Source organism: Scyliorhinus torazame, chromosome 8, assembly GCF_047496885.1.
Source record: "Scyliorhinus torazame isolate Kashiwa2021f chromosome 8, sScyTor2.1, whole genome shotgun sequence".
NCBI lineage: Eukaryota > Metazoa > Chordata > Chondrichthyes > Carcharhiniformes > Scyliorhinidae > Scyliorhinus > Scyliorhinus torazame.
Window position 1 is genome coordinate 77,021,365 of NC_092714.1, and position 16,351 is coordinate 77,037,715.

The 16,351-nt window shown below is 45.8% G+C and overlaps 2 protein-coding genes across 13 annotated transcripts in view; one reads left to right on the top strand and one right to left on the bottom strand.

The window, feature by feature from the left end:
* Window positions 1-826, bottom strand: part of gpr34b (G protein-coupled receptor 34b) — a 40,208-nt gene extending 39,382 nt beyond the window's left edge. Inside the window, exon 1 of the mRNA XM_072513846.1 lies at window positions 687-826. The gene's annotated coding sequence lies outside the window, so the exon portion shown is untranslated. The remainder of the gene's footprint in view (window positions 1-686) is intronic.
* The window catches only part of caska (calcium/calmodulin-dependent serine protein kinase a), a 783,320-nt gene that overhangs the window by 333,044 nt on the left and 433,925 nt on the right, over window positions 1-16,351 (top strand). For all 12 annotated transcript variants that reach the window (XM_072513849.1, XM_072513855.1, XM_072513858.1 and 9 more), the window contains exon 6: window positions 11,929-12,031. In XM_072513849.1, the coding sequence (XP_072369950.1) occupies window positions 11,929-12,031 (103 nt within the window). The remainder of the gene's footprint in view (window positions 1-11,928; window positions 12,032-16,351) is intronic.

A 16,351-nucleotide genomic window follows, 5' to 3' on the forward strand; every position in this document is an offset into this window, starting at 1 on the left:
TGAGGGCTAGACTATTGATGGGCATAAAATGTTTTGTGGCGTTATTTCAAAAGGAGTTTGGGGCATTCTGAACTGAAAATATTAAACAAAACAATTCTTGCATGTTCAACAAACAAGAAAGAACCTTAGATTATCTGCTGTTGAAACATTTAATATCACGTACAAAGCTATCCATTCAGAATTCCTGTGGAATACCTGAAGGTTTCCTCTTTCAATTCTCACCCCAACCCCATCCTCCCTTAAACAGTGAAGTAATTTGCTGATGCAAATTGTTAGAACGCTTTTCACTTAATTTCAACATTTTGTACACCATTTCTAATACGTGAGATGTTAATTTTCCTAAAATGTGTCAGAATTTCAAACCAAATGCTGCATCGATTATGAATGCGCAATATAAAGGAAGGGTCTTTCCCCAGCCAGTTATCATTAACTGTGCATCCTCCTCCCCCACCCTCCTCATTTCCAAATACCACTGAAAGGTCAGTTTCTCATAAGTTAATTCATCTGTATCTATTTCAATTTGATTATTTAGTGTAAGTTGTATTTTTTTAATTGCTTTGAAAAATATATTTTGTTCATAATGCAGTACATTTTTTACTTTTGCATATATAGTGAACAGTCAAGAAACATTCAAATTCAGGTGTATCTTCAAAGTAAATTCTGTATAAATGACGTTAATCACATACCTGCGAAGATGTCTTAATCTTTTGCATAGATGGACACAATGCTAATATCAAACTTTCCTTTACAGTACGCAGGGATCTTAACTTGAGTTTTTTGTAAGGAGGTGCCTTTTTGATCGAGAAAGACTCAACTAAAACCTATTCCTCTTTTACTTCTGGTAGACTTAATGCTTGTGGCTTTCCTTTCGACTGTGGTGGTTCTGCTGACGCTGTACATTTTCCTGTTTGCATGTTTCCTTTCCCTTGAGCGTGTTTATGAAATGGTATTTTACAGTAGAATTAAAATTCTTCTCCATGATAACATTCTCATGAATTTGAGTTGCCAGTGTGAACATGGGTATAATAATTAAATTAACTTTAATACTCCCAAAAATATAGCTTTTTTGATGTAAGCTTTAAAAAAGTAAATGTTTATAGCTAGAGTCTCTGCATCTCGGGTTAATGCCAAGGACATTTTTAACACAATTACATAATATTTTATCTAAAGTATGATACTTCAAACAATATGGTGCTCCCTCACTGAAATTGCAAAAGTGAACCTGGTTTTCACCCCTCCCACAGGATGAATGATGCTCTCGCCAAGCAAACAAAAATTCTCTCTGACTGACTGTGCTGCATTATCTCTCCTTGTAAGTACTCTGGCACGTTTCACCTTGCAATCCACCTTCAAACCTTCTCCTCCACTGTGCAGCTCAGTGGTATTCCCCTCACTTGGTTCCATGTTTAACTATGTAGGTTAGGTCCAGACAGTTGTTATGCTTCCATCTGGCTGAATGAAAAGTAGGACCCTGTTCTTTTGGGTCATAGATGAGGTGAAAATCGTGAAGAAAGGCTAAATCCCAAATCCAGAAAGTCAACCCTTTTTTAGAAATATTTTTATTCAAGGCGTTTTACATATCTACTCAAAAATATCAGAAGACCAAAACCAATCTCTCCTCCACCGCCCATTTCCTCACCATTGCAGTGTTCCACACCAAATAATAATTTATCAAATTCAGCAATGCCAGCCTCCCCTCTCCCACCCACACAAACCCCCAAATTACTTTCCTGAAAAAAGACTTGGAGCAACGATAGGGAGGTGCTGGAACACGAACAAGAACCTATACAATACCGTTATTTTCACCGTCTGTACGTGCCAGTGACAGCGGCAACACATCCAACCTCTTAAAATCCAGCTATATTCCCTCCACCAATTGTACCAAGTTCAATTTGTGTAGCTGGGCCCAGCTCCGCACCACCTGGATTCTTAGATACGGAAAACTCGCCCCCACCACCTGGAACAGCAACTCTCCTAACCTCCTCTCTTGCCCTCTAGCATTAATCAGGAATACTTCGCTCTTCCCCGTGTTCAATTTGTAAACCGAAAACCCGCCGAATTCCCGCTAAGTCTCCATAATCCCCCCCCAAAGCCACCCATTGGGTCCAGAACATACAATAACAAGTCATCTACATATAGCGAAACCCTAAGCTAAAAGGCAACCCCACCCCGCTCAATCCCCCTCCAAGCCCTCCACGCCCTAAACACCATTGCCAACGGCTCTATCGCCAAGACAAAAAGCAAGAGGGAGAGCGGGCAGCCTGCCTCGTCGCACAATGTAACCCAAAGTACCCCAAACACGTCCTGTGCTTCCACCGACGCCCTGCACAACAGCCGAACCCACTCCACAAACCCCTGACCAAATCCGAACCGGCCCAGCACCTTCAACAAATACGGATACTCCACCCGATAAAAGGCCTTCTCCGTGTCGATAACCACTACTACCTCTACCTCCTGCCCTTCCGAGGGGATCATAATTACATTAAGCAGCCGGCGCACATTCTCCAACAGCTGCCTACCCTTCACAAATCCCGTCTGGTCCTCCCTTATCGTCCCCAGCACACTATCCTTTATTCGCAATGTCAGCATCTTCGCCAACAAATTTGTATCAGCAGTCAGCAACGATATCAGGCAGTACAACCCACACTGCTCCGGGTCCATATCTTTCTTCAAGATCAGGGAGATGGAAACCTGCGACAATGTAGGGTGGAACCAATCCCTTGCTTGATTGTACGTCCTCACTAACAGCGGCCCTAGCTCCACACCAAATTCTTATAAAACTCGACTGAGAACCCGTACGACACCAGAGTTTTCTCTGCCTGCATTGCACCCACGCCGTCCATCACCTCCCTCAACCCAATCGGGGCTCCCAGCCCCTGTACCCTCTCCCCCTCCATTTTACGGAACTCCAACCCATCCAGGAACTGTTTCATTCCTCCTTCCCGGCCCAGAGGCTCCGACTCAAACAGCCTCCAATAAAAGCCCTCACATTCCTCATTCACCCCTTCCGGATCCATCGCCACCTTACCCCTCTCGTCTTTCACCCTACAATCTTCCTCGCTGCTGCCTGTTTCCTCAGCTGATGGGCCAGGATCCAACTCCCCTTTTCCACGTATTTATACTGCCCTTCTGACCCTCCGCAGCTGCCCCACCACTTTCCCCGTGGACACTAACCCAAACTCTATCTGGAGCCTCTCCCTCTCCTTTAACAACCCCTCCTCAGGTGCCACCAATCCACCCTCAGAATCTCCTCTACCAACCTTGCCCTCTCCTCTCGTTCCACCCTGTCCCTATGCGCCCGGATCAAAATAAATTCCCCCCTGACTACCGCCTTAAGTGCCTCCCACAGCATGGCGGCTGTGACTTTCCCCGTGTCATTCACCTCCACATAGCCCCAAATGGCAGCCCTCACCCGCTCGCTCACACACCCTCATCCGCCAACAGCCCCACATCTTACCTCCACTGCGGCCGTTGACCCTCCCCTGCATCACCCGCAAATCCACTCAATGAAGCGTGTGGTCAAAAACCACAATCCCCGAATACTTTGTGTCAGCCACCCCCCAGCAGTGCCTTTTACATAATAAAGTCGCTCCGGAATATATCTGGTACACATGTGAAAAGTATGAAAACGCCTTCACCTTCGGCCTCCCAAAGCTCCACAGGTCAGCCCCCTCCCCCCATGCGCTCCATGAACCCCTCAACTCTCTAGCCACCGCCAGCACCTCGAAGGCCTAGGACTCAACTGGTCTAAACTCGGATCTAGGACTGTATTGAAATCGTCTCCCATAATCAATCTATGCGTGTCCAGGTCCAGGATCCTCCCCAACACCTTCCTCATATCCATGTGGTCCCAATTCAGGGCATAGACATTCCCCACGACCACCGGCATCCCCTCCAGCTTCCCACTGATCATCACATATCTAACCATCGGATTGGCCACAATGCTCCCCACCTCAAAATCCACTCTCTTATTCACCAACACCGCCACCCCGCTCGTCTTCTTGCGCAACCCCGAGTGGTGCCCCACCCATCCCTTCCTCAGCCTCATCTGATCCCCCAACGTCATGTGTGCGTCTCCTGCAAGAACACAGCGTCCGACTTCAAACTCCTCAGATGCATGAACACACAACCGTTAAACTGGTCAATTAGGCCCTCACACGTTCCACATGACCAGCCTGATCAGGGAGATCTCTCCCCCTCCCCTGCTGAACGGCCATACCCCTTTTTAAGCTATCCCACTGATGCACGATCAATTGCACAAAGACTAAAGTTGGGTACACCTGTGGCTTCATTACAGTCAGATGCGTGGCCTCCTGCTGCAGCTGGCGAAATGGCAGGGCACTGGAGGTCATGCATATTTATACAGTTCTCTGTGGGCGGAGCCAGCCGGCAGGAGCTGCCAGCGAACCTGTTGTGCAGGTCCTACCTTGCATCGCCTATTACAGTGGTTCGCCACATTCACCCCCTGTTAAAATGAGTCCGGCGGGGTGACGTGAAACGATATACAATTAGTGCAATTATGTACAGTGGTAGGGGAAGAAAAGTCCATGTTGACGGTCCGGAGTCCGTCAAAGGTTCAGCCGGTCTGGCGCTTTGGTGCTTCGCTGGGAGCGGCGAAACGGTGGCGGCGAAGTCGGTGGTGGAGGTGGTGGTGCTGATGCTGGCCAGTCATCGGGGAACTCCCGGGAAGGTGCTGAAGTCCATGACCATCCTCTGTTTCTCCCCAGTTTTAACCACTACCACTTGGGCTCTCCAGGGGCTGTTGCTGGCCTCGATAATGCCCTCCCGAAGCAGCCGCTGGACTTCGGACCTGATGACGGTCTTGTCCTGGGTGCTGTACCGTCTGCTCCTAGTGGCAATGGGCTTGCAACCCGCAGTTAGATTGGCAAAAAGGGAGGGGGGATTGACCTTGAGGGTCGTGAGGCCGCAAACGGTAAGGGGGTGTAAGGACCCGCCGAATTTGAGGGTGAGACTCTGGCGGTTGCTGGAAGTCCAGGCCCAACAGGAGTGCAGCAAACGGTAAGGGGGTGTAAGGACCCGCCGAATTTGAGGGTGAGACTCTGGAGGTTGCTGGAAGTCCAGGCCCAACAGGAGTGCAGCGCAGAGATTAGTAAGGACATAGAGGCGGAAGTTACTAAATTCTGCGCCCTGGACCGAGAGGGTGACTAGTGCAAAAGCCTCGGATCGGGATGGAGTGGGATCCGGAGGCTAGGGAGATCCTTTGATTAGCAGGGTGGACCGCAGAAGTAGCAGCGGGGACCCCCGGGATGCGCGAATCAACGTGCGGCGCAGGCGTATTGGGGAGGCAGGGCCCCGGCTGAGGAGGTCGTCGGCGGGGTCCAGGAGGGGTAGGAAGGAGTAGAAGGGTGGGCAGCGCAGCGGGAGGGGTATGATTGTACGTTACGGGATGCGACCGTCATGGAGAGCGCCAAGGTTTTCGTCTCCGCCAATTCGAGCGTGGCCCCTTCCAGTAATCATTCTCGGATGCGGTCCGACGCAATCTCCATCACGAAGGCATCGCGCATGAGGAGATTCACGTGTTCGACGGCCGTAACGGCCTGACAGTCACAGACCCGGACGAGTGGAATTAGGGCCTGCCAGAAGTCTTCGATGGACTCACCAGGTAGTTGCGAGCGGGTGGTGAGTACATGCCTGGCGAAGAGCGTGCTCGCCTTCTGTGCGTAGTGTTCCTTCAGGAGTTCCATTGCTTTTGTGTAATTCGTGGCGTCTTGGATAAACGGGAACAAGCTGGAGCTCAGTCTGGAGTACAGGACGTTTATCTTCTGAGCCTCCGTTGGCACGGGGTCCGCCGCGTTGATGTAAGCCTCAAATCATGCTCGCCAGTGAGTAAAGTCTTTCCTGGCATCGGGTGAGTGCGGATCCAGCTGCAGACGATCGGGCTTAATTCGGATATCCATTCTGTGGAAAATCTGACACTAATAAATTTATGCACGATCAATTGCACAAAGACTAAAGTTGGGTGAGTGCGGATCCAGCTGCATGCGATCGGGCTTAATTCGGATATCCATTCTGTGGAAAATCTGACACTAATAAATTTATGCACAATCAATTGCACAAAGACTAAAGTTGGGTACAACTGTGGCTTTATTGCAGTCAGATGTGTGGCCTCCTGCTGCAGCTGGCGAAATGGAAGGGCACTGGAGATCATGCGTATTTATACAGTTCTCCGTGGGAGGAGCCAGACGGCAGGAGCTACCGGCGAACCTGTAGTGCAGGCCCTACCTTGCATCTCCTACTTCAGTGGTTCACCACACCCACGTCACCCGCCCCTCCAGGCCCTCCCCCAGATGTCTGCTGCCATCTCTTCCTTCCCAACCTCATCACACCAACCACATCCTGTCAGCAACCCTCCCCCTCCTCCATAACCAAACAAAGAGCCAACCCAATCCCACATCCCCAAGACTTCCTCCTGCCAACCCCCCAGTTCACTCCCGTTAACTAGCCACCCCCAGCGAGAATGGTGGCCCCGGACCAAGGCCTCTGACTTCACCTCACCCTTCCAGTCCAAAACCCCCCGTCCCCAACCAGCCCTCCAAACCACAACAACAAAGAGTAAAAAAAGACACACTCAGCATCACCGCTCCCTCATTGGAACCTTCTCCAATTCACCCACCCAATATGCCCCACAATTTACACACAACTCCTTTCCAAATTCAATGTCCTCCCACTCATAAGGTCCATCACCACCTCCGACGAGTCAAGATAAAATTCCAGTTTTTGATGCGTCACCTACAAGCGGGCAGGGTACAAAACACCGAACGTCACCTCCTCCTTGTGGAGGGCGGCCTTTATCCGACTATACCCGGCCGGCTCCGCACCTAGGTCTTGAAAAATCCGCAGCTCACTCCACTACCAGAAGAAGGTGCACTTCTTGGTCTGCCTCGCTCACATCAGGATCTTCTCTTTATCCAGGAACCGATGCAATGTCACCACCATCACCCATGGCGGTTCTCCCACCTGCGGCCTCCTCAGCACCCTGCGTGCCTGATCCACCTCGAGGGCCAGCCAAATGTACCCCCCCCCCCTCCTCCTACATCAGCTTCTCCAACATGCTGCTCACGAACTTGGCGGCCTCCACGCCTTCGATACCATCAGACATCCCAACAATCCTCAAATTCTGTCTCCTGGAGCAGTTTTTGAGGTCTTCCAAGTTCTCTCTCAGCCTTTTGTGGCTGCTCATCACCATCCCCATCTCTGCCTCCAGTGAGATCAGCCGATTCCCATGCTCCACCATCAACTGCTCCACCTTCTGGATCACTATGCCCTGGGCCTCCTGCCCCTGCTCCATCCGCTCCATTGCCTCCCTAAGCAGCTGCACCACCTTATCCAAATCCTGTAAGGCCTCTTTCCTCTGCTGCTGGAATTTGCCATTTAAAAACTTCTCCAGCTGCTCTGTCGACCCCAGGGCGGGCTGTGCTGCCCCCTTACCCTCTTCCATCTTCACCTGTGTCGCACCACAAAAACGTTCCTGCTCCAACTGTTCTCTCTTTCTTGTGGCGCTTCTCGTCCGCTGATCCATACACCAACCTCACCAGAGGAATTTTACCTTCCCTGGGCACTCCTACACCTTTTGCCTTCAAACACTACACCAGTCCGCTAGGAAAAGGACAGAAAAAAATCCACCTTGAGCAGAAGCCACCAAATGTGCCACTCACTCCATGGCCACCATCAGAAATCAAGTCAACTGTATTTTGATCTGATTCTGTTTCTCCAGGTCATGTGGCAGCTATTAAAATCTGCCAACACAAATAGAGACTTTGGAAAAAATATTTGGCTAGGATAGCTTGCCATAAACGCAGTGACAGAAGAAAAACATCCATACCAGCAATATTATAAAACTAATTCTCAGACGTTGACACCACACATGGGAAAATTAATCTGCGCGAAGAACAAGGACAAGTTTGTTCTGAATTATGCTGAGGCTTTACCCTTGAAATTGACCATGCTATTGTCAAATTACTTATAATTGAAAAACAATGCAACACAAGGAAATTAGCATGTTGTATGTTTGTTTATCACCAGTGAGCCAGCAGGGTCCATCTACTGAATAACTAAGCCATGCAAATCAAGAAATTTCCAGACTAGTTGCTGGTTTCTGCTAGTTTCACGGAATTCAATCAGGTTGGAGACAGCCACTCCAATTTGCAAATGAGGGAGGTGGGCCAAATTGTAGTGTTGTTGTAACTCATTTTGTCTTCCATGCCTGTAGCTTAACTTACATTAAAAAAAATAACGGACCCATAAAATATCAGCATTGGAATTGGATCAAAGAATGGGTAGTTATGTATAAATAAAAAAGATTAAACAGTTTCTGGAACATGGGACCTAACTTATGTCTTCTAATTTTGCTTAAATTATTGAAGGTGGAATTTTTGGCAACTTGATTGCAGCTCAGTTGCAAGAACCATGAGACTTATGTTTTGCAAACTAACTGAAAAATGTAAATATAGGTCATATGTTTAGCTAGGCGTTCTGGAGTTCAGCTCCATTATCTTAAAGGAACAGTGAAGAATTTCTAGAGCTTTCCCGAAGAAGGTTTTTGGAAAGAGCCAACATCCCTTGTCCCTCCACTCCTGAAACTAATGCATTACGCTCACCCAGAGCGCAGCAGCATTCTGGTGCCATGGCCATGGCTTTGGCTTTTTTCAATTTGAATTAACTATATTCTGCAACAGATGTGTGGCATGATTCTCCTCCTTGTTTTTTTTGTACACCCTCAAAACCAAGTTTCATTGCTCTACCAAATATCTTGATGTATTTTGATGTGCTCTTTCCAAGGGCCGGTGCAGACTTGATTGGGCCGAATGGCCTCCTTCTGCACTGAAAATTCTATGATTCTATGATTTCTCATATCACTACAGACTTCTTGGCCAGTAACTGGAAGTTAACAGACATTTATTTGAAAGTCCAAACTATCAATTTTCAAGAGTACTGTTGTGGCTATGACTTTCACTGACAATCAACAGAGCTATTTTTTAGATATTTTTGGTGATTATGAGCAAGGTTATACACAATCTCTGGGCTGCATGTCTACATGTTCCGTGGACTTCAACACATTCTGATTCTTGAAATGGGGCCAAAGCCAAGTGTGCATTACTAACTTCCCATTGTGGTCAGAAGAATGCACATAGGCTTTTATTATCCAAGTTTTGGGCAGCTGTACATGAAGAGAAAACATAACGATGGAAGTTGTGGTAAACCTTTATAAATCACTGGTTAGGCTTCAGTTGTAATATTGTGGATATTTCAAGAAGGGTGTCAAAGAGCGTAGGACAGATTTACCAGAATTGTACGACAAATGTGGGACTTCAGTTATGTGGACAAACGAGAGGAGCTGAGATTATTCTCAAGAACAAAGAAGGTTAAGGGAATGAAAATGATCAAAATTATATAGGGTTTTGAAGGAGTAAATATTGAAGAACTGTCTCCACTGGCAGGAAGATCAATAACCAGAAGGCACAGATATAAGATAAATGGCAAAACAAATTACATGAGAGAAATGAGATTGTTTTTATGCAGCTAGTTGTTACAATCTGGAATGTGGGAGCAGGTTCAGTAGTAAGTTGCAAAAGGGAATGAAGTAAACCCTTGACAAGGAGGAAATTGCAGGGCCTTCGGAATTAGCTGGGAAGTGGGACTCATTAGATAGCTCCAGTTTGGCCAAATGGTGGTCTTCTGTGATGTATGTTTCAATATGTTTTTGAATGTTGACACAAGTTAGTGCTGTTTGCTAATTACTCTGGCATTTTTTTGCACTTGATTGTGAGAAACTGTTAAGTATGGTTAATACCGCAAGCAGCTCAATGCTCAGTTCAAAATGTATAATGCGAGTCTGCAGCCAGTTTGTTAACTTAACAGTATTAAAAATTTGGTATAGATGTGACAGCACCATGTAGGTCAATTCAAATTCTAATATATGTGGCTCGCTAAGCTATTCGAATTAGTGTATTTTTTAATCGTTCAGGGATGTATGTGGGTGTCACTGGCTGGGCCAGCATTTATTGCCCATCCCTAACTACCCTTGAACTGAGTGGTACGTGAGGCCATTTAGAGTCAACCACATTGCTATCGGTTTGGAGTCACATGTAGGCCATACCAGGTATGGGTAGCAGTTTTTTTCTGAATTACTAGTGACAATACCTTTACACCACATGTATATCAAGCTAAAAGAGTTCTTAAACTGTGGCAGCTTAGTTTTTCAACAAGCCAAAGGACAATCAGCTCAACAGCAGCACAGGTACCACACTTTTCTTTATTAATTTAATGACTACAGTTCATTCATCATGTACATGGTCACAATTTGTAAATTTGTGTTGGTAAATTTAAGCACTCACTACATCTCAGTTTGCATTTATCCATTTGGTCTTTGTAATGAATATGCATGTGGTGGTGCAATCCAGCAATGCAGTATTATGTTTCTGATCAAGTAAAACAGGTGCAGGCATTATTTCGAAATACGGATCAAGGCACAAGTCTAAGGCTTATTGTGAAATGCTTCTGCTTTGTTGCATGTTTTGTCTGAACTGCTACTTCCCTTTTCTTGTATATTGGCCAATAGAATTGTTTTTATTTGTTCTGTTTATAATCTTTGCCAGATCACCCAAACGGTGAAGCATTTCAAAGTAAAGGGATATTCCAAATTACAAACATGCAGTGGTCTTAGACTCAAGTCTTGGTTTGTATTAAAAAGAAAATGCCTGCATGTAATTTTTATTTTAAATGATTTTCTACATTTCAGAAAACAAGTCCGAAATGTATTGCATTGCTGGCTTGGCTTCCAGCACTTAGCATTCACCTTTTTAAATAGATACAGAGATGCATAGAAGACAGGAGCAGGAGGAGGCATTTTGGCCCTTCAAGCCTGCTCTGCCATTTGTCACAATCATGGCTGATCATCCAACTCAATAGCTTGCTTTCTCCCCATTGCCTTTGATCCCATTCGCCCCAAGTGCTATATCCAACCGCCTCATGAATATATTCAATGTTTTAGCATCAACTACTTCCTGTGGTAATGAATTCCACAATGAGAATTGTGTAACCAAAGAGAAAATGCTGAAAATCGCAGCAGGTCTGGCAGCATATGTAGGGAGAGAAAAGAGCTAACATTTCGAGTCCAGATGACCCTTTGTCAAAGCTAAAAGACAGAGAAAGTGGGAAATATTTATACTGTGGAGTGAGAATGAAAGATGAGTCATAGCCACAATAAGAATTGTGCAATGAGAATGGGTGAAAAATGGTAACTGGAGAAGAGGTTCAGAAATGGATGTTTCCATGCCTAAGTCTTCATTGAGGGCCAGGTTCTCAAATGCCTGTGTTTTAAATATTTTAATTGAACATAGTTGAGAACAATGCCATTTTAGAGCAATACCTTGGTATGTTCCTTTGAACTATATGTTCAATTACATGCCACATAATCATACATTTTGTACACCTCATGATTTGTCTCTGTATACCTATGCTCCTGTATTCAATGGTCAAAACTACCTGAGTGATGATACTTTGTATAGAATCAACTTTTCAGTGACAGCATTGTAACATAATGGATGGAAATGCAGGGATAAGAGGAAGAATGCAAACTTTTGCTGATTTCCATGAAATTGCCACGGAGAAAATTCTACACAAAGTGTGCTCCTGGACTAATTCAACCTCCTATTTTATAAGCACCAAGAACTTTTGAAATGAATAGTACCACTATGTATATCAACATCATTCTTTTGTAATTAAAGATTATATGGCTGCTTCTCAACTTTTGTTCAATTTGGCTGTAATTATGAACTCCATGAAGTAGAGGTTGCAAATTCAATAGCTCAGTCTTTTTCAACTATAAATCTCAAAAGATGCATAGCAGTGTCAATAGCAGTTTTATTTATGCATAAACTACCCAATGCTTTTTTTCCACCCATGCAGCCACACTGTGTGCTACTTGCTTCGAAGGAAAATTCAGCACCTGTGAAACTCGGTGGATTTGGAGTAGCCATCCAATTAGGAGAATCTGGGCTTGTTGCTGGAGGTAAGAGCATTACTTTTATGCCTTGAAAAGCAAACTATTGCAGTTGCTGAAAATCTGAAATGAGTACAGAAAATAGTGCAAATGCTGAGGACAGTAAGCAAAGGCTAACTTTTTAGTTTGATTACCTTTCATTAGAGCTTTATTTCTTGGTGAGTTTGAAATTAAATTGGAACTTAGACTATCACTTGCTCTCATGATACTGATATCACAACAGCAATTTACATTTATAGAGTGCTTTTTGTGACAAATAGAGGATTTTAGGAATACTGGATTTTAAGTGTTGGGCAATTTAAGGGCTAAAAGCCTGGGTTAATAGTGTGATTGACTGCAGTGGTCATGTTTTTTTAAAAAACTTTTTGCAGAGCCTGGGAGCATTTAGGAGCTAAGAGCTAAGATATTGAGCGATGTTTTGAGAAAGCTTTTGAAGATGTTTGAAGCCTGATCTGGCAACCCGTGTTTTGACCACACATAAAGACAATTCTTCCCCAGTAGGATAGTTCTGAAAAAGAGTAATAACAGTTAAAGCAGGTCAGTCCTGTCTGAAGACAAGGAAGAGGCTGAAACAACCCAGTTCAAACGGCTATTTCAAGATATTCAACGGGAGTCAGAAAGGGTCTGAAACAATTCTTCCCCCCACCCCCCAATAACAAAATACCTATCTAACAGGAGCCAGAAATCTGTTCTGTAAAGCAAGTATTACAGAATGCCATGCTGATTGTAAGATGGATTGAGAGCTATATGTTTATTTTCCTGTTGTTTAATGAGGAAATGTGTAGGATTGTTTAAATTATAAGCTTTTCTCTTTTGGTGTGAATGTAGAGTTTAATATTGTATTCATTTTTTTTAAACAGACATTTTATTAAGGCATTTATGGTTTTATAACAGCAAAAGATACAAATGTAAACATAACACAGTGCGAAAGACCCCCCCTCCATCTCTCACTGTTCCCGCCTAAGCCAAACAAAAATAACCTAACTTTCCCTGCCCCCCCTCCCCCCTAATTGAATCTACTAACCGTTTAGTTTTCCCCAAAGAAGTCGATAAACGGCTGCCACCACCGAACAAACTCTAACATTGATCCTCTCAGGGCGAACTTAATTTTCTGAAGCCTGAGAAACCCAGCTGTGTCGTTAACCCATACCCCTGATTCCTGGGGATTCGAGGCCCTCCACCCTAATAAGATCCGTCTCCGGGCTGCCAAGGAGGCAAAGGCCAAAACGTCAGCCTCTCTCGCCCCCTGGACTCCCGGGTCTTCTGACACTCCAGAAATCACCACCTCTGGACTCGGCGCCACCCTTGTTTTTAGTACCGTGGACATGACATCCGCAAATCCCTGCCAGAATCCCCTGAACGTCGGACATACCCAAAACATGCAAACCTGATTTGCACACCTGACACACCTGTCCTCCACCTCAAAAAACCTGCTCATCCAGGCCACCGAGATGTGTGCCCGGTGAACTGTGTTGACTCTACTCAGAGCATTCTCCCACAGACCCGCCTCTAACTTCTTTCCCAAGAGTAGCACGGTAGCACAGTGGCTAGCACTGGGTCTTCACAGCGTCAGGGTCCCAGATTCGATTCCTTGCTGGGTCACTGAGTCTGTGGAGCCTGCATGTTCTCCCTGTGCCTGCGTGGGTTTCCTCCGGGTGCTCCGGTTTCCTCCCACAGTCCAAGACGTGCAGGTTAGGTGGACTGACCATGCTAAATTGCCCTTAGTGTCCAAAAGGGTTAGGTGGGGTTATTGGGTTAAGGGGATAGGGTGGAAGTGAGAGCTTAAGTGGGTCGGTGCAGACTCGATGGGCCGAATGGCCTCCTTCTGCACTGTATGTTCTATAGAATATAGAACATTACAGCACAGTACAGACCCTTCGGCCCTTGATGTTGCACCGACCTGTGAAACCACTCTAAAGCCCATCTACACTATTCCCTTATCGTCCATATGTCTATCCAATGACCATTTGAATGCCCTTAGTGTTGGCGAGTCCACTACTGTTGCAGGCAGGGCATTCTACGCCCCTACTACTCTCTGAGTAAAGAACCTAGCTCTGACATCTGTCCTATATCTATCTCCCCTCAATTTAAAGCTATGTCCCCTCGTGCTAGACATCACCATCCGAGGAAAAAGCCTCTCACTGTCCACCCTATCCAATCCTCTGATCATCTTGTATGCCTCAATTAAGTCACCTCTTAACCTTCTTCTCTCTAACGAAAACAACCTCAAGTCCCTCAGCCTTTCCTCATAAGATCTTCCCTCCATACCAGGCAACATTCTGGTAAATCTCCTCTGCACTCATTCCAATGCTTCCACATCCTTCCTATAATGCGGCGACCAGAACTGCACACAATACTCCAAATGCGGCCGCACCAGAGTTTTGTACAGCTGCAACATGACCTCATGGCTCCGAAACTCAATCGCTCTACCAATAAAAGTTAACACACCGTACGCCTTCTTAACACCCTCTCAACCTGGAAGGCAACATTCAGGGATCTATGTACATGGACACCGAGATCTCTCTGCTCATCCACACTGCCAAGAATCTTACCATTAGCCCAGTACTCTGTCTTCCTGTTATTCCTTCCAAAATGAATCACCTCACACTTTTCTGCATTAAACTCCATTTGCCACCTCTCAGCCAAGCGCTGCAGCTTATCTATGTCCCTCTGTAACTTGTAACATCCTGCCGCACTGTCCACAACTCCACCGACTTTAGTGTCATCTGCAAATTTACTCACACATCCTTCTACGCTCACCTCCAGGTCACTTATAAAAATGACAAACAGTAGTGGCCCCAAAACAGATCCTTGTGGTACACCACTAGTAACTGGACACCAGTCTGAACATTTCCCATCAACCACCACCCTTTGTCTTCTTCCAGTTAGCCAATTTCTGATCCAAACTGCTAAATCACCCTGAATCCCATGCCTCCGTATTTTCTGCAGTAGCCTACTGTGAGGAACCTTATCAAACGCTTTACTGAAATCCATATACACCACATCAACTGCTTTACCCTCATCCACCTGTTTGGTCACCTTCTCAAAGAACTCAATAAGATTTGTGAGGCACGACCTACCCTTCACAAAACCGTGTTGACTAATCAAATTATTCCTTTCCAGATGATTATACATCCTATCTCTTATAAACCTTCCAAGATTTTGACCACAACAGAAGTAAGGCTCACTGGTCTATAGTTACCGGGGTTGTCTCTACTCCCCTTCTTGAACAAGGGGACAACATTTGCTATCCTCCAGTCTTCTGGCACTGTTCCTGTAGACAAAGATGACTTAAAGATCAAAGCCAAAGGCTCAGCAATCTCCTCCCTAGCTTCCCAGAGAATCCTAGGATAGATCCCATCTGGCCCAGGGGCCTTATCTATTTTCACACTTTCCAGAATTGCTAACACCTCCTCCTTATGAACCTCAAGCCCTTCTAGTCTAGTAGCCTGATCTCAGTATTCTCAAAACATTGTCTTTTTCCTGTGTGAATACTGACGAAAAATATTCATTTAGCACCTCTCCTATCTCCTCGGACTCCAAGCACAACTTCCCACTGCTGTCCTTGACTGGCCCTACTCTTACCCTAGTCGTTCATTTATTCCTGACATATCTGTAGAAAGCTTTAGGGTTATCCTTGATCCTACCTGCCAAAGACTTCTCGTGTCCCCTCCTGGCTCTTCTTAGCTCTATGTTCTAACTCATCTTCTCCTTTACGCTTTAACACACCTATCCGAGTTTCCTCCCACTCCATAAGTTTGTTATAGATTTCCGATACCTTCCCCTCCCCCACTCCCATTCTAGAGACTACCTTGTGTTGTATCCCCTGTGGCGGTTTAAGCGGAAAGGTCGACACCTGCCTTCGCACAAAATCCCTCACCTATAGATAACAAAATCCATTCCCCCCTGGCAATTCAAACTTCTCTTCCAGATCCTCCAAACAGGGAAAGTGCCCATCATGATGCCGCCTCTACCCACTCCCACACCAACAGTTCCCCCACTACCCACTTCCTGATCATGGTTATATTTGCCGACCAGCAGTAGTTCCTAAAGTTAAGCAATGCCATCCCTCTTTCTATCTCCCCCCGCCCCGCTCCAGCAGTACTTTTCTTACTCGCAGTGTTTTACCCACCCACACAAACCCAGAGATCACCGCATTCACCTGCTTAAAAAAGACCTTCGGTATAAAAATAGGGAGGCACTGGAAAACAAACAAAAATCTCGGGAGAACCGTCATAGGGGCGGGTTTAGCACAGTGGGCTAAAGAGGTGGCTTGTAATGCAGAACAATGCCAGCAGCGCGGATTCAATTCCCGTACCAGCCTCCCCA